At 41.7% G+C, this 18,903-nt stretch overlaps 1 protein-coding gene and 1 long non-coding RNA gene across 2 annotated transcripts in view; one reads left to right on the forward strand and one right to left on the reverse strand.

The window, feature by feature from the left end:
- The window catches only part of LOC129620184 (uncharacterized), a 231,571-nt gene that overhangs the window by 86,221 nt on the left and 126,447 nt on the right, over positions 1–18,903 (forward strand). The gene's annotated exons all lie outside the window — the stretch shown is intronic.
- The window catches only part of NOX3 (NADPH oxidase 3), a 66,737-nt gene that overhangs the window by 6,122 nt on the left and 41,712 nt on the right, over positions 1–18,903 (reverse strand). Inside the window, exons 11-12 of the mRNA XM_055536050.1 lie at positions 11,399–11,545; positions 6,389–6,513 (exon numbers count right to left, since the gene is read on the reverse strand). Coding sequence (XP_055392025.1) covers positions 6,389–6,513; positions 11,399–11,545 — 272 coding nt within the window. The remainder of the gene's footprint in view (positions 1–6,388; positions 6,514–11,398; positions 11,546–18,903) is intronic.

An 18,903-nucleotide genomic window follows, 5' to 3' on the forward strand; every position in this document is an offset into this window, starting at 1 on the left:
TAAAGTTTTACGCCTACAAGGCATGGTGAAGTTATTAGTAGATAAGTCAAAAGTGGCAAACTATAGATATTATGTGAAAAGTAAGATCAAAGATTGAAGTCTTATGGAATATCATTTTATTCAATTAATTAAAAACAACAGACCTACAAATCCAGAAGGTTGAGCACACACATAATATGTGTTTATCAAAAAGTAGCTAAATGTGATAAAGATATATTTATTTTCATTCTGTCTACCTTCTTGGAAACAATTTCCTGATTTTCTGAATATTTGCCTAAAGCTTGGAATCACAATAACATCTACAAATAATGATATGTAGCTCCCATTTTTGTATAAGACATGCATTTCTAAAGATTAATAAGACACAGATATCAATGTGTGTATTTAATTAACATTTATATTTTAATTAAGAGAATAGTTTCCATTGTTTGTGAGTTTAGAGTAATTTTCTGTGCTTGTCTAACTTAAGCAACGTACAACAATAGTTACATGCATGTCAGTTTGGCCATGTCAATAAAAGACTTACTTTTTCCATGTCCACTTATTATTTGTTAATCTTCTTTTAAAATTATACTTGTGCTTTTGTTATACAGCTGATACAATTATGAAAATTAATTGCACATAAAAACAACAGAGTATACTTCCCTATTTTCTACTTTCTGTCTTTGATCTCTTTAAAATTTTTTCTTTCCCGTTTCTTATTTGTATTCATTTTGATGCCCATCAATTTGTTTCTCTATTACTGTTATTTTTGCAATTTTCTGCTTCCTTTATAGCTTGCACTGTTCTCTTTGATCTGCTTCCCTTCAAGCTTTATTTTTGGTGCTGTTTTTCATGTTCTGTAAAAAAATATTTTTGCCCCTCTTCCCTTTATTCTTTTGATTTAACTCCTTCTTCTTAGAACAAGAACAGACTCCTGCTTTAAATGAACAGGTAAATGTTTTTGAAAGAGTAAGCCCTAAGAATACTCCGCTTTGCACAGATGAATAGAAATGGTTGAGAGCCTACTTCAAAGACCCTCAAGAACAAAGAACCTTTTCTGAGGCCATGAACAAATCCACCAATTCTTTCTGGCTCATCTTTGCCAAAAGATATGAGCTAATGACAGGACAGACCTGTCTTGTATGAGTAGCCAATGAGGCTTGGGAACAAACATCTCCTTGACATAATCGGGGGGGGAAACATACTGTTTATGTCTTTAATAACCATCTTGAGGAAAATTAATGTGACTTTGTTCTTTGTGCAGAACAATAATTGAATTGTGTGTTTTATTTATAACTTGGCAAAGGCCGGGATATTGAAATACTTCTCAATATTAGATTTTCTTGTTTAAAAATTAGATTCTATTGGCATTCTCTTTCTGTGATGTCTTCATGAAAAGCTTCATTAAACATAAATCTTCTTTTACACAGCAGAAAACAAAATTACTTTAAGGAGGTCATTTAAAAAGTCTTTTGGAAGAGTAGTGCTAAGCCTTCTACTGGTGACTTGTCTTTTCCCAGGAATCTGGCATTCCATGAATAAAAGGATAATTGAGCTTTCCTAACCAGTGAATCCCAAAGGAAATCAACCCTAAATGTTCACTGGAGGGACTGATGCTGAATCTGAAGCTTCAATACTTTGGCCACTTGATGTGAAGAGCCAACTCATTGAAAAAGACCACGATGCTGGGAAAGATTGAGGGCAGGAGAAGAAGGGGATGACAGAGGATGAGATGGATGGCATCACCAACTCAATGGATGTGAATCTGAACAAACTCTAGGAGACAGTGAAGGACAGAGAAGCCTGGTGGGCTACAGTCCTTTCAGTGGCAAGGAGCAGGACATGACTTAGTGCCCAAACAATAGCAACAGCCGTGACACATGTCTAATGTTAATTACATTGATAGTTGAAGTTGTGTAATAAGTTGCAGTGTTAGAGAGTCTAAGGTTGTTACAGATACACTATTTTTAGAATTATAGAGGCTTGATTCAGTGACTTCCAAACCTTGTTTTTTTTGTTGTTGTTGTTTTGTTTTGTTTTTAAACTCTGGGAGAGATGAAGTCTTCCGTTGGGAAGAGAGTTTCCATAAGTCTTGTGCTGAAAAATTCAACTGGGCTTTAAGTACATGTATATACTATACTTCGATTATGGCTTTTGAAAAGGAATGAGCACATGGTTCCCAAGGCAATGAGAAAAGTGACAGCTATATGATTTTCCCACTTTCAAACTGTTCTCTACTTCTCACTCCCTGCAAAATCAGACAGACTCAATTCTCAGCACAATGCAATGTGATTTTGGAGGTAGAGTTTGTGCAAACACAGGTCTACCCTCCATCTCTTGATGCCGTGTTTCTGGTTTACACCTTTCTGAGGGAAGGGAGATAATTAAATGGTTTGCTCTGAAAGGTCTTCTTACTGGGCTGTAAACTTCATATGTAACACAAATAAACAAATACCGTGTGAAGCATCAATAAGGGACAATCAAAGCTATGGTTTTTCCAGTAGTAATGTATGGATGTGAGAGTTGAACCATAAAGTTGGAGCACTGAAGAACTGATGCTTTTGAACTTTGGTGTTGGAGAAGATTCTCGAGAGAAGATCTCCTTGGACAGCAAGGAGATCAAACCAGTCAATCCTAAATTAAATCAACTCTGAATATTCATTGGAAGGACTGATGCTGAAGCTGAAGCTCCAATACTTTTCCACCTGATGCGAAGAACCAATTTATTGGAAGAGACCCTGATGCTGGGAGAGATTGAAAGAGAAGTGGGCAGCAAGAGGAGAAGTGGGCAGCAGAGGATGAGATGGTTAGAGAGCATCACTTACTCGATGGACATGAATTTGAGCAAACTCTGGGAGATGGGGAGGACAGAAGAACCTAGTATGCTACAGTCCAAGGAGTCACAGAGAGTCAAACATGACTTAACGATTGAACAACAACAAAAACAGCACAGAAAAGAGCAGTCTTATCTATAAAAGCTTAAAGACAAAGATACACATGTCCCTGTCAAAAGCTACAGTGTGGGAATGTTAGTCCCATGATAATTGAAAACTGAGTGTAAAACATTTATCAGATGAATAATTTTTTTTCCAAAGGAAGAACATAGCAACCTGATCCATGGCCTCCTGGATCATGCCAGGAACAGTGTCTGCAGTCTCAGGGCCTTGGCACATGCTGCCCTTTTGCTTTTTCCCAGTTGCCCACATGGCACACTTGCCAGCTCTTTACCTCCTTCAGGTCTTTCCTCAAAAGTGGAAACTATTCTTTAAACAAAGACAATATTAGGACATGCTGCTTCCAAGACCTGTAGATGATGTGGGTTCAGAACAATGACCGATTTAGACAATATATATAAATAACAACAAAATCTTTGTATTAGTGCTTTGTACTTCACCAAGTTTTTCAACATACTATGCATTTTTAAATTATGAAGATAAAAATGTGAATGTATAGAATCATGCATGTTTTACACTGGGCCCCAAAAGCTCAAACAAGCTCCCTTGTTTGTCACATAGTCAGTATCTTCCAGAATCAGAAAACACAGCCTTCACTCTTGTCTTATGGTCCCAGAGCAAATGCTCTTCCTCTTCTACGATGAAGTTTATCATATAGTAGTCATACTTAAGTTTTTTTATTAAAACTCATCTCACACACTAGCAAAGTAATGCTCAAAATTCTCCATGCTAGGCTTCAACAGTATGTGAACCATGAACTTCCAGATGTTCAAGCTGGATTTAGAAAAAGCAGAGGAACCAGAGATCAAATTGCCAACATCTGTTGGATCATTGAAAAAGCAAGAGAGTTCCAGAAAAACATCTACTTGTGCCTCATTGACTATGCCAAAACCTTTGACTGTGTGGATCACAGAAAACTGTAAAATTCTTAAAGAGATGGGAATACCAGACCACCTTACCTGCCTCCTGAGAAATCTATATTCAGGTCAAGAAGCAACAGTTAGAACCTGACATGGAACAAGAGACTGGTTCCAAATCAGGAAAGGAGTACATCAACGCTGTATATTGTCACCCTGCTTATTTAACTTATATGCAGAGTACATCATGCAAAATGCAGGGTTGGACAAAGCACAAGCTGGAGTCAAGATTGCTGGGAGAAATATCAGTAACCTCAGATACACAGATGACACCACCTTTATGGCAGAAAGTGAAGAAGAATTGAAGAGCCTCTTGATGAAAGCGAAAGAGGATAATGAAAAAGCTGAGACATTACCTTGCCAACAAAAGTCCATCTAGTCAAAGCTATGGTTTTTCCTGTGGTCATGGATGTGAGAGTTGGACTATAAAGAAAGCTGAGCAACAAAGAATGGATGCTTTTAAACTGTGGTGTTGGAGGAAACTCTTGAGAGTCCCTTGGACTGCAAGGAGATCAAACCAGTCCATCCTATAGGAGATCAGTCCTGAATATTCATTGGAAGGACTGATGCTGAAGCAGAAACTCCAATACTTTGGCCACCTGATACAAAGAACTGACTCATTGGAAAAGAACCTGGGAAAAGATGCTGGGAAAGGTTGAAGACAGAAGGAGAAGGGGACAACAGAGGATGAGATGGTTGGATGGCATCACTGACTCGATGGACATGAGTTTGAGCAAGCTCTGGGAGTTGGTGATGGACAGGGATGTCTGGTGTGCTGCAGTCCATGGGGTTGCAGGGAGTCGGACTGAACTGACCTGAGCTGAACTAATAGTTGATAATGATAGCAGCTAACAATGAACTCAGAGCAGTGTTTTAGGCCCTTTAAAATTCACACAGTTAATCCTCACAGAAGCCTAGGAGGTAAACAGTTTTATTATTTGCAGTTTACGGAGAAGGGGATGGTCAGAGCCAAGTTAAATAATCTGTTCAAGGTAAATTGGTATTAATGATGGAGCCAGGATTTACAACCAGGTACTCAGACTCCTAAATTCCTGCTTGGTTTTAGAATATTTTTTTCTGCTTTGCAAGATATGCTTTAGGTACAGTTTACAGTTTGGCATAAGTGAATTCTCCAGTTGAGTAATTACAGATCAATTGTCTTTACCCAAGATTTCTTGAAGGCATAGGCAGTTTAAGAAATACCATCTTCTGGACCTAAAGATTATCATACTAGGTGAAGTAAGTCAGAAAGAGAAAGACAAATACCATATGCTAGCATTTGTATGTAGAACCTAAAATACGACACAAATGAGCATATCTATGAAACAGGAACAACTCACAGATGCAGAGAACAGATTTCTGGTTGCCGAAGAGTAGGAAGACGGGGAATGGAAGGTTTGCTAGTTTGGGATCAGCAGATGCAAACTAGTATATGTGTCGTATGAATAAACCACAAGGTCCTACTCGATGGCACTGCTGCTGCTGCTGCTGAGTCGCTTCAGTCGTGTCCGACTCTGTGCGACCCCATAGACGGCAGCCCACCAGGCTCCCCCGTCCCCGGGATTCTCCAGGCAAGAACACTGAGTGGGTTGCCATTGCCTTCTCCAATGCATGAGAGTGAAAAGTGAAAGTGAAGTCGCTCAGTCGCGTCCGACTCCCAGCGACCCCATGGGCTGCAGCCCACCAGGCTCCTCCGCCCATGGGATTTTCCAGGCAAGAGTACTGGAGTGGGGTGCCATTACCTTCTCCACTGTATGGTACAGGGAACTATATTTAGTAGCCTGTGATAATCCATAATGGAAAAGATTATGAAACAGAATATATATATATATAACTGAGACACTTTGCTATACAGCAGAAACTAACACAACATTGTGCATCAACTGTACTCCAATAACAATTAATTTAAAAAATAAATAAAGATAAATATAATCCCTAAATTCTTTTTCAGCTCTATTTCTTTTGGCCCACAAATAATCCATCCTAAAAATCTAATGCAAAGACATAGTAGAGGCTACTTTGATAAGTAAATAAATAAATAAAAATAAAAAAGGAATACCATCTTCAATTGAGTTTAAGTATTAAAAATTTTTAGGGCTTCCCTGGTAGCTCAGTGGTAAAGAATCCACCTGCTAATGCAGGTGACGTGGGTTTGATCCCTGGGTCAGGAAGATCCCCTGGAGAAGGAAATGGCAACCCACTCCAGTATTCTTGCCTGGGAAATCCCATGGACAGAGAGCTACAGTCTATGGGGTTGCCAAAGATTCAGACCTGACTTAGCGACTAAACAACAACAATGACAAATTTCAACACAGTTGACACTTGTCAGATGTTGGAAGATGGTCATGCATAGGTTCGTGGTTCCTGAAATAGCCCATGATTACTTTTTCTAAGGTCAATGTTTTACTCTAAACAAAAGGCCCACTGCTGTGGATTAACCGGTTTGTGCTCGAGAGCTGCTTTCCATTCCCGCAACAATGGAGACTGTGTCTCTCCTGGAGGCTCCCAAGAGACAGAGGAGAGATAGCTGCTCACCTGGGGTGACTGAAGGCGACCTGCTGGAACTCATGATTCCAGTTGGGTCTTCCATAGTAGGTTTTCTGCCTTAATCCTGTAATCACATCAGCATTTTCATCCCAGTGTAAAGCTATGTGAAAGGCCTAAAGTAAAAATTGTGGTATCAGATGGGTGTTCAGAGGGGGAAAAAAAAAACTTTAATAAATAAGGATGATGTAATTATGCTCATTTGTAGATTTAACACACAATTATTTTTTATGGGAAATTCTTTGTATTCCACCTGGGCACTATTGAAACAAAGTGCCTTCTATGTGGTTGACATGCAGAAACGTGAGCCTGGAAAGATTTTTCTTGAGAGGATGCAGGTAATATAGTGAAAAGGGGTAAGGCAAAGCAGATACTAAGCTACCTTTTTCCTGCCAAATTTCTCAAAAACTAATCTCTAGCTCTGCCCCTGTTCACTTCACAGTAAACCTTAGGGATCTGAGAAGGGCCCTGACAGATTAAAGTGATAGAAAATGCCTAGAGTGAAGCTGGATTTTACAGTTAGATCTGCCTTTTGGAGTGAAACGATCTGTGTTCAAGTTCAAATGCTGGGAGGATGTTGAGTCTGGCAGGCAGAACAAGTTGCCAGACCTCGTAAAGGGCAAGATTAGAGCTCTGTGGCCAACGGCTTGCCTTTAAATTGCACAAAAGCACCCAGGCATCAGGTAGTTGATAAGTCAGAGCCTGGGGCATAGCCATGCCTAGTGATGAGTTTATAAATTGCTATCATCTGTTTCAGCCCATGCTGAACTCTGATAGGTAAGAAGGATTCTTGCTTCCTAACTCCTGAAATCTGTGTTTGCTCTGCTCAGGCCCCTCCAAAACTCTTGAGCTCATGGGTTTTACCCTTAGGTACTTCATTTGTTCAATTCCTCTGACCAGTTGGAGTAGCAGCACTGCAGGGCCCAACTCTTACCCCATGATCCTGCAAGACTGGCTTCCCTGGCATGCTTCTCATCGGTCTAGAAAGCAGCCAGGGATAAGGAGGCTGGGCCCTAACAAGCTAGTAGATGACGGAGACTTTGGTGGAGTCACAGAAATCCAGGCTGCAAGGAGTTGCCATTAGGCAAGTCTGAGCCCAGGTAGCAGGGCTACTGTAGGAATTGAGCGTGGGAAGAGGACTTCAGGCAAGAGAGGGAAAACTGGCAAACATCAGGCAGTGCCCTCTTCTTAGGCAGGTTTAGACAGAGAGTAAAGCATAAAATAGAAGACAAGGGTTCAAAGCTAAGAACAGAAGTGGTAGTTGAGGACTGAGTCTTGGAAACTGGCAGAAGCCCCGTTATTAGAACTGGAACTCAAGGTCAGAGTTGTATCGGCCTCCAGATTAGAATGGAATTTTTGTGTCCCCACAGCCCTTTTGCTAACCCTAGAGGAAACTGGTTCCAGCAGTGGGTGGAAGAAGAAGCCAGGGACAGTCGATTCCCTTTTTGACTAAGTGCCAAATCTAATGAGCAACTCAGGCCTTATTCTTCTTGGCTTCTCTACCATGTGGCCAAGCACTGCTTCTTGATTCTATTTTCATTACAAAATCCTAGTTCTTCTACTTCTCTCTTGTTCTTGTTCTGATTGAAGAAAGAGTAATTGTTATTTTGTTATCCTATTCCCCTGTCTCCATATGGGAAGACTGCCTTCCCAGTCTCTAGCTCAGCTCTCTGAATCTCTTTCAGACCACTACTCCCCAAAGAACTTCCATTTTCACAACCCAATTAGCATCACCTACATAGGTGAATCAAACTTTCTCTCCCAAACTGTCATCTTCCTACCTGAGTAGAGGACTGCATCTTAAACTCCCCAAACATATTTCTGTGTAGAATTCTTCCTGTACCTTCAAATTGGCCATCCTAGCTAAAAATGAATTATTACACTTTCCAAATAATTTGTGACATCAAGTTACTTCCACCTACAATTGTTAAGTGATTGCCCTAGGCAGGCAGAATGTTATGAATCTGAGTACAAAGAAGAAAGAGAGAAGGTCTCCGCTCTGTGAGGAACTGGTCATTGGAGGAAGGGACAGACCATGTGCACAAGTGTGCTTAGTCATTTCAGTAGTGTCCGACTCTTTGTGACCCCATGGAGTGTAGCCACCTCCCCTCTTCCGCAGGCTCCTCTGTCCACGGGGATTCTCCAGGTAAGAATATGGGAGTGGGTTGCCATGCCCTCCTCCAGGGGATCTTCCCAACCCAGGGATCGAACCCAGGTGTCCCGCATTGCAGGCGGCTTCTTTACCAGCTGAGCCCCCAGGGAAGCCCGTGTGCACAAATACTATGATCTGAACCACCCGCAGTGAACTGGAGACCTAAGTTAACCTCAAATAATTTTAACTAAGAGAACTGGGGAAGGCCTTTGTGGGAACTGGGCTTTAAAGGATGATTCCATGCAGTAGGCAGCAGGAGAGACAGACAGGTGGTGCTAGTCATAAAGAATCCGCCTGCCAATGCAGGAGACTCAAGGGACGTGGGTTCGATCCCTGACGGGGGAAGATCCCCTGGAGAAGGGAATGGCAACCCATTCCAGTATTCTTGCCTGGAGAATCCCATGGACAGAGGAGCCAGGCAGGCTATAGTCCCTGGGGTATCAAAGGGTCAGACATGACTGAGGCGCTTTAACATTGCATTGAAGGGAAAGGAAAGAGTGTGAGGGGAGATGGAAGCAAGAAAGTCCTCGGTGTGATTGGAGAACACACACTTTTTGGTGGCTCTGGGGCCAGTGGCGAATGACAGGAATTGTATAGAACAAGGGGGTTGCTGTCAGGTCAGGGTCAGGGGGTGCCTGGAGGTATTTGCTAAGTTTGGGTATTGTTCAATAGAAAAAAGAGGTTTTTTTCATTTCCGACCATTTTACTCTCCAGCTACCAATCACTGGTGTTCAACATTTGGAATTATATTTGCTCCATATTTCTCTGCCCAATGTTCAATTAATCTCCAAACACTGTTGATTTGCCCTTCATAATACCTTTTCCATCTGTCCCTTCTGTTCTTGTCATTCTGCCACTTTGAGGTTGTTGAATTCAGTTTAACAATTGGGTGTTTCTAAAACAGCCTCTTGATTCCTGACTGACAGCATGTACCAATTATTTTGTCCTGAAATTTAAGCATCTCGAGAATTTCCAACATGTCATGGCAAAAATTTAAGAACGTGTCGATTTTAGTTTACTATTTTCAGAAGAAAAGTATCTCTTACAGTGTACTTTTGGAAGTGGCAGCAATGCGATGGGGCAGAGCTGTGTTGTCACAGAATCAAACAGAGCCTGCATCTTGCACCTTCCAAATGACTGGGATTGCCTAGGTGGACACTCAAAATCAATCCACCATAGAAGCAGAAGAGCAAGCACCGGACCAGAAAGCAGAAGACAAAGGCTGTGTTTGCACTTCACCAAATGGATCACCAGTCAAAAATCCCACTTGAAAGAAAAGTGTTTTTCTGGAAAATATAATTTACACTATTTAATTCATGAAGGTGTTTCGAGTCTAGTTCCCAAGAAATCTCTATTTCAAAGTACCCCAGAGGAATAAATATTTAAGGCTGACTGCAAATAAGACCCTAAAAAAACATTTAGCAACTGAATTTCAAGCAAAATCTTATTCGTTTTCAGAAACACAGAGTCAAATTACAGTGATATTCTATAGGGCCAAAGTGTGTGGTTGTGTATGTGTGTGTGTGTGTGTGAAAGAGAGAGAGAGACAAAGACTCAGGAGTGCATTCATTTGTAAATTTAGTGACTAATGCAAATCTCTGGCTCAAACATGCTTTCCTTAAATATCTACACTAACTGTCACAGAAGTGCTGATGAGGACATAAATGTCATAGCCTAGTAATCACTTCATCACATTACTGTTGGCTTCCACATTAACGAAGTTTCAGCCTTAATAGTATTGAATAATAACTGCTACCTTTTAAATGTTTTCTAACTTCCCTCATAGCTCAGTTGGTAAAGAATCTGCCTGCAATGCAGGAGACCTGGGTTGGGAAGATCCTCTGGAAAAGGAAATGGCAACGCACTCCAGTATTCTTACCTGGAGAATCCCATGGACAGAGGAGCCTGGCGGGCTACAGTCCATGGGGTCGCAAGGGCTGGACGCGACTTAGAGGCTAAACCACCACTGCCGTAATCACTTCATCACTTGGCTGTTAGCTTTCACATTAGAGAAGTTAGAAAACATTTAAAATGTAGCAGTGATCATTCAATACTATTAGCACTGAAACACTATCATAGTGCGATATTTTGATATATAGTACGTTACTTTTGGTAAACCTAACTTTAATATGGCGTACCCACTCCAGTGTTCTTGCCTGGAGAATCCCAGGGACAGAGGAGCCTGGTGGGCTGCCGTCTATGGGGCCGCACAGAGTCGGACACGACTGAAGCGACTTAGCAGCAGCAGCAATACGTATTAATGGACAAGGCAGAACACCTGTTCTAACAGAAGATCATTTTGATCTTAGGTGTATAAACATACATGCAAGCAATTTCTAAGAATGCCTTAAGAAAAATAAATCTCTAGATAAATCATATATTCATATTTATTTTCTGTAGGAACAATTATTTTTTGTAGGAACTCACAATTTTTACAATACAAAATGCTGAATGTGAACATCTGCGAATTTTTTCTGTTTGAACAGCTCAAAGCATAGAATTAGAGCCAATTGAGAGCTCAGGACAATAGAGCTGATCCACAATGTCTGCTTGACAATACTAAATTTCAAAGGCAATTTCCAATGATGTAATTTTTCTTGAGTTTCCAAACTTGGAATCTTCTCACCTTGATCAAGTTCTTTTCTAATCTCCTTTTCTATTCCTTTTACTGCTATAATGTGAATAGCTCTACTCTGGCTTTATTTTATTCTCCTCTTTTCTTTTAAAGAACATAAAAACAATACTTTCAGGCTACCTGATAATCGTAGAGCTTACTACTGAAATTATTCGTCTTTGCTCTATCATAACACAAATTAGATAATATTGCCCATTCTGAATCTTATCAATACCTGGTTTTCATCCCAGCCAGTAAGGAATATATGATAACTCAGAAAGTGAGCTTTCCCTTGCTCACTCATCTTTGTTTCCAGTGAGAGTAAGAGATCAGCAAACCACTCAAAGGCTCCTGGATCTCTGCAAATCCAATAGAAATACACCTGTCAAGAGAGAGGGCAAGAAAACAGATTGGTCTATCCTTTCACGACATGCCAATAATCGCAGACTACTTAGCCTCCATTATTTGAGTCCAAATGGGCACTTCTACAAAATAACATGCTTCTCTCTGCCAGTGAACAGTTACACTGTGATTTGTTTAGAGAACACTCACCTTGTGTTTGAAAAGGCCCAGAATGAATTCAGAGTCAGGAGCCTGTGGGTTGTTGCCGGTTTCTCTGGATAAGGATCAGTTTACCCCATTCTTACAGATGTGCTGAGTCTGAACGAGGTTAATAATCATAACTAGCTGTGCCTTTCACTGCTTCCTAAAGGGGGATAAACCATTAGACCAATCCTATTCATCTTTACTTGTGGTCTAAGTTCTGGATTTGGACCTTCTTCTCTAGAGACACAAAGGCTTGTTCACTAATTGACTTCACCAGTCATGACCTCTAGAGGGTGAAGATTATGGTAACTGCAGAATCAACCTTGCAGACCAGAAGTTTGCTCTCAACCAGACCTATTAGTGTCCAAGGAGGCTGGTGGGTGGTGGCAGTGGTCTTGTGTCAACTGCTATAATGAAATGATGTTGAAGAACATTTTTTCTTTCTTTAACTCTCTGTATTTAGCAAAGGGCATGTGACAGGTAGCAGTTTGAGTTTGCTAAAACCAAGGCTGAGCTTTGTACTTTGGGTTTCAGATAATTATATCTAGAAGAAACCATAGGAGATAGGTCTATTAATTCTCCTATTTTTCTCACACTCCTACCCACTACTGCCTACTGCTCTTTGCTGCACCCCCTCCCCAAAGAGATGCTGCTTAACAAGATAGAGGAGAGGGCTAGCCTGATCTCCACCAGGAAATATCGCCTCCAATAGCCAGTGTTCTCGCCCTCCCCTCTGCTGCCAGCCTGTATCTCACCATCATCACATTATGAAACTTCCAGACGAGATTTAATTAGCAAATCATATTCATGAGGAAAAGAAAAATCACAGAATGTGTTTCAAGGCTAAGCATTTTGCCTATTCTCTCCAGGTCTGTGCAGGAATTTATTAAATTAATAGTGAGGAACAAAAGCTCAGAGCCTCCCTATTTGTTGGACAGTTGCTGCTTGGAAGGGCACTTGGAATCTTAACCTCAGGACAAACAGTAGCTCCTAGGCGTGTTCCCCCCTCCTAGCCCAAGACGAGCTTCTTCTCAGTTTTGTCTCAGTCCACAGGCCCCTCTGGTGATCGTACATCTACCAATGCCTACTCTATGTCAAGAGTGTTCTTGGCTCTGGAACTAGAAGAGCAGACAAAAGAGCCAATAATTCCCTGTGCTCATGGAGTCTGCATTTTAGAGGGAGAAAAAAATGATGGTGATAAGTGAATAAGTGAAATATAGGCCACATCAGAGGGTGATCGGTCCTACGGAGAAACGAAGACAGGCTGGAACGTCCTGCAGTATTATGTCAAGGACAGGAGACATTTAAGCCCAGCCACGGAGGAAGTTGAAGGGTTGGGAGAGCAACAGAGTAAAGAGGTCCAGGGCAGGAGCTCTTGGGTGGGCGGGGGTGGGGGTAAAGTGAGACTGCTGGAAGCAGCAAGAGGTGAGGTCTGAGGGGGAGGCAGGAGGTGCAGGCGGGGGGCTGTAGGGCCATATTGACTTTTACTCTGAGTCACAGGGGAAGACACTGCAGGCTGCTCAGGGGGGAATGATGTCATCTGAGGAAGGACCCGGGGAAGGACCACTCTGGCGGCATCTTGAGGATGGACTGGGGGTGTATGGGGGCGAGGGAGCGGAAGGAAGGGAGAATGGAGGCCGGGAAGCTGACTTTATGTCCTATGAGGCTGATACTGCTATCTTCTTTCCACTTTGTGAGGTGCCTCATTTAAATTATTATTTCCAAACCTCAGCCCCCAGCCTTTGGCTCACTGGGCTCCCCATGGAAACGAAAACCCTGACTGAATTTAATGCCATTCTTATCTATGATCCTTCTCCTCCCTGCCCCCTGGTAGGTTGTTTTATCTGAGAACATTAATGGTGGCATTTGGTATAAAACAAACATCATTGACGTATTTTCTACTATTTTCACTCTTTAAGAAACATGCTAAAAATATACTCATCTAGGAAATAAACAAAAGTATCATTTAAAAAAAAGAGAATTTCTCATTTCAAATCCAGTTCCAATCACCCTTACTTGAAAAACAGTCACATCTCAGCTTCCTCCACTTACTGACCCTTATTCTTTCAAACAGAAATCATTCCTGTCCTTGCTTTCTTGTGGCTTAGCTGTGTGTCAGTGTTCTGAGGGTTTGCCAAGCCTTTTATACTTTTTTGCTTCCTTGTAATGGCTTTGTGTGTTTTTCCCTCTGTAATTGACTCATCGGTGACACTGGGCGGCTTTGGTGCAGGAGGCAATGGAAGGGCACTGAATGGGCCCAGGAGAAGTGCTTCAGGCAGAAAAAGGAGAAAACGGACTTTGAACGGAGGCAAAGCGTATTTACTTTGCCTCCCTTTCATCTTTCTAATGTTGAGGGACGCTCGCTGTGAAGGGACCAACGGTCCCACCTCTGCATTTCCTCCCGTAGGAAGGGTCTGGTCAACGCTAGAACAAATGTCCCAAACAATAGGCTGCACATCTGTGATCTGTGCTTCCCAACCCTCACCCCGCCCCAGTCTCCAAAAATAAAACCACCCTAAAATCGGTTACCCGAATAAAGCATGGCTTTCAGGATTCTACAGTGAATAACAGAGGCCTAAAATACCTCAGGTAACTTTAAAAGGTTTTGTTACACAGAAAGTCGTCCTCAGGAAAATGATGAAAGTTCTGAACTTTTGTAGTAATGAAGTTCTTTCTTTTACAACTCGGCCCACACATTTCTGTGGACCTAACGGATCCCCAGACGTGATGGGGGACGGCTCCAGGATGGTGTCACGGAGTTGGGGAACTCTGTGCGCATGTGGCCTGTCCCAGGCCTCTGCTTTCACTTTGTTCCCGGCATGAGCCACCAGACAAACTCCGTCACAGCCAATCTTGGGGTGCCTGGGTCCCAGCTCCAGCCCACCCCCAGCTTCCCTGCAGCCTGGGCTTCTCTTTAAGAGTGTTTGACCCAGGTCATCTGGACCCAGTGGGAAATGGCCCTGTGCCATTTTTGGATACACAGTTCTAGAAAATGTATTAAGGAAAGCTACTTGTCTATTTTACTACAAGAGCTCCAGACTCTTCCATCAGAGGTTCTCGTGCCATGGCCTGGTTAGTTACTCACAGACACGGAACAAGGCAGAGGACACACCCTCAAATACAACCTTTAGACCCAAATTGATTTCCTGAGGGTGGAAATGGGGCTAAAAATTATCTATCTATGACCCAGGGTCCCTCCAAGGGGCTTTTTCCTTTCCAAGAAAGGAAACTAAACATGGTAACTAAACATTGTGAACCCAGGAGTCCTGCAAGCTGCCCTCGTTTCCTGACTTCACTACCTTCAAGCTGTGTAACTGGGAGCAGATTATGTAATTTGAGCCTAGATGATCACATACTAAAATGGCAAACAACAACAACAACAACAAAAAACACCCAAACAAAAACACTGAACAATAATTCACAAGATTATTTTGAAGATGAAAGGGTAGGTTTCACGGAAGCATTTAGCTCTAAGTCTAATGGATACAGTAAGTGCTCTGCCGTGTGAGATGTGAGCTGAGATACTGCCGCCATCTCAATGGCATCTGGTCTAGCTTACGGAATGAATACCACATGATGATATTAGAGAGCAAAGGGGTCATCTGCCTTACTTAGGAGTCTGTGTCCCCACTCCTGAATTATAAAGATGGTGGTCATCCACAGGAAGTGAAACCAAATTTTATCTCCAGCATCAGTCTCAAAACCTCAGCAGTGCTCATCATCATGCAGTTCTGAAAGAAGAACCCATTCACTAGTGAAACATGCCTCAGGCTCCACGTGCTCAACACACAGTAAGGTGATTTATAGGGCGCTGGGTTGACCTCCTCCCCCAGGAGGCCAGGGGAGTTGCACTGTGAACTTGCCTCCTCCTGGGCAGCACCCTATATTCCCCACTGTTGTGGACTGACTGTCTCTCTCCCAAATTCATGTGTTGAAAGCTTAACCCAATGTGATAATTGTGTGGCCCTTAAGAGGTGGCTAGATTTAGATGAGGTCAGGAGGGTGGGCCCCCGTGATGGGATTAGTGCCCTCATAGGAAGAGGAAGAGACCTGAGCTCCCTCTCTCTGTCATGTGAGGACACAGTAAGAAGGTGGTCATCTGCAAGCCAGGAAGAGTCCTCCCAGAACCCCATCACCCTGGGCTCTGATTTCAGACTTCCAGCAAAATCCCGATCATCCTGGACTTCGATTTCAGGCTCCCAGCCTCCAGACATGTGAGAAACGTTTGTTGTTTTAAGCCACTTAGCCTTGGTGTTTTGTTATAGTAATCTGAGCTAACATTCCACACTTCATGAAATATTAACAGAACTGGTAGCAGCTCCAATGGAGGAGGGTGATGGAGACTTTCCATGGAGGGACTCATGACTGTTTTCCAAAAAGAGAACCATTGTCTCTGAAAAGATAAAGACTGAGACTGATATTTAGAAAACATAATACCTCCTCAATAAATGGTAACTATTGTTTGGCAAAACTAATACAATTATGTAAAGTTTAAAAATAAAATAAAATTAAAAAAAAATGGTAACTATTATTGTCCTGGTTTTTATTTTGTGGTTTCTTTCGCCAAGGTCATCCTGGAAGAAGACAATAGCAAACAGATTTTGAAGCAACTAGTTTTTATCGAGAAGCTTCCCTAACGTGGCTTCCACATCAAGTTTTAAAGAAGTAAAGTTACAAGATTGTTTTTCCCATTATCCATTATAAGACTAAGACCAGCCTTTGTTAATCATGTTAAGCCCTTGAAAGTGAAAGTGTTAGTTGCTTAGTTGTGTCCGACTCTATGACCTCATGAACTGTAGCCCACCAGGCTCCTCTGTCTATGGGATTTTCCAGGAAAGGATATGGGAGTGGATAATCATTCCCTTCTCCAGGGGCTCTTCCTGACCCAGGGATCGGACCCAGGTCTCCCGCACTGCAGGCAGATTCTTTACCATCTGAGCCAACAGGGAAGCCCATAAGAGTTTTTCTGAAAGCCATTACTGTTATTGTTATCTGTTTCATGGCTATGCTGCTGCTTTGCCTTGTGAATGGGAACTGAACTTCACTGTGCCTCAGTTTGTTCTAATACTTGTTAGACAACCAAAATGTTCATTAATACTAGAATGATTAAATCAATTGTGAGACAGTCATACTACAGAATTCACTGAAGGCACTAAATAAAATAAAATCAATAAATAGGCATTGACACTTGAAGGAGCTCCAGGCCATGTTAGAATGAAAAACAGAAACATAAATTGCGCATCTTTCTCTCTCTCCTTCCTTCCCCAACCCCACATCCCTATTGTAATACTATAAAAAATAAACATATGTGTGCAGGTGTGTATATGTACACAAATGTGCAGGAAAGGAATGGAATAAAAGGTGCTCGACTGTTTCAGATGAGAACCCTGGAGAGTCAAGTGGTGGTTAGTTTGGGAAGGAAGGTGAATAAAGGGAGATTTTTGGTTTTTTCAAATTGCTAAACCAATTTATTTTTAAGCAGAAATGAGTTTTTAAAAAACCAGCTAAATGAAGATGATGTGTTTCATCTTAAGGGTTCCCAGAACAGTGTCCTTTCCTCTCTTTAAAGCCATACTTACATTTGTTTTTTAAAAATTGAAGTACATATATATATCTATGTACTCCTGGAGAAGCAAATAGCAACCCACTCCAGTATTCCAGTATTCTTGCCTGGAGAATCCCACGGACAGAGGAGCCTAACAGGCTACATGTAGTTCATGGGGTCACAAAGAATTGGACATGACTGAGCAACTAACACACATACACACACATGTATACACACACATGCATACACACACACACATATATGTATATATTCTTTTTTGGATTCTTTTCCATTATGGTTTATCTAAGGATAATGACTGAATATAGTTCTCCATGCTATACAGTAGGACCTTGTTTTTTATCCATTCTATATGTAATAGCTTACATCTGCTAACCTCTCAAATCCCAGTCCAGTCCAGCTCTCCTCCAACTCCCTTGGCAACCACTGATCTGTTCTGAAGGGTGAGTTTTTTTTTTTTTTTTTGAAGGGAGATTTTTGAGTGAATATTTTATTTGAATCTTTTACAGTAACCCTGTAGTTATGTATAGTTTGTGTGGTTAATAAACCAAGATATTAAAAATATTAATACTGGTCACTTCCCCCACAGGGCAATGGAGAAGGTTTCTGGGGAACTGGACTCTTTTGAGGCTGCCTAGTGAAAGATGAGATGCACTTGTGTCTCCTGGAGATGCAAGCTGCCTTCGTGCTCCCTGGTTCAATTTATCAGAACACTCAGCGGTTCTCAGAGATGATCAATTCCAGGAGTAGCCAGAGCACCAGGGTGAGGGAAAGTGAAAGTAAATAATTTCTCAAGCTAAACAGATTAAATTAAATGCATTTTTCATTCATTAGAAAAGGGAGCAGGCCCTCCTTTGTTTTATTAATATATTTAAGGAGAGTATGGATTTTTGCCTTTCTTGGCCTCTTTGCCTTGTTCCCACTGGCCCATGCTGTCTTTTTATTTGAATTATCTGTTTATTATATTAGGTTAAGAACCCAAAGGCCATTTTGCACGGGACACACTATAAATACCCATTATCACAGTTATGTATTATTGAACTGATGAAGGAAGACAATTTATGAAGAGATTAGATTATCTCAGTTTTTCTAGAATCTATTTTATTATCATCTGAAGATTACATATGCACTTAAGAAAATGAACCACATCCTTCCGTTGGCCATCCTCTCGTCTGACTGCACGGATGTGATACCAGGAAAACCAAATGTAGAGGCCAATGCATTTATGTCAGCACTTGCCCCCTCCCTCCCTGTTTGTACACACCTATTCCATTCATCATTTTGACAGTTTGTACAAGCAAACTGTCCTAATTTTTTTCAAGAGCTCTTTTCACAAATTGAGTGTGATGTAGAATTAATCATCCCAGTTGGGCAGGAGTTGGGGGGCGTCTACTGCCAAGGAGCATTTTTACCCTCGGCTTCCTCCATATTGTATCACAGAGACTTCCTAGCCACTTACACCCCCTTCCCTCATTCCCTCATCCTAAAGGAGCACTGCGTTCTCATCTGCCTCCAACTAAGTGAAGTTGGCTCTTACTGTCGGGTTGATAATATTCCTTTAATATATTACAACTTTTACCCATTTTCTTCACAGCAGAGCATCATTATACTTATTGCTATTTTGCTTCCTT

The sequence above is a fragment of the Bubalus kerabau genome, chromosome 9 (assembly GCF_029407905.1).
Source record: "Bubalus kerabau isolate K-KA32 ecotype Philippines breed swamp buffalo chromosome 9, PCC_UOA_SB_1v2, whole genome shotgun sequence".
Taxonomy (NCBI): domain Eukaryota; kingdom Metazoa; phylum Chordata; class Mammalia; order Artiodactyla; family Bovidae; genus Bubalus; species Bubalus kerabau.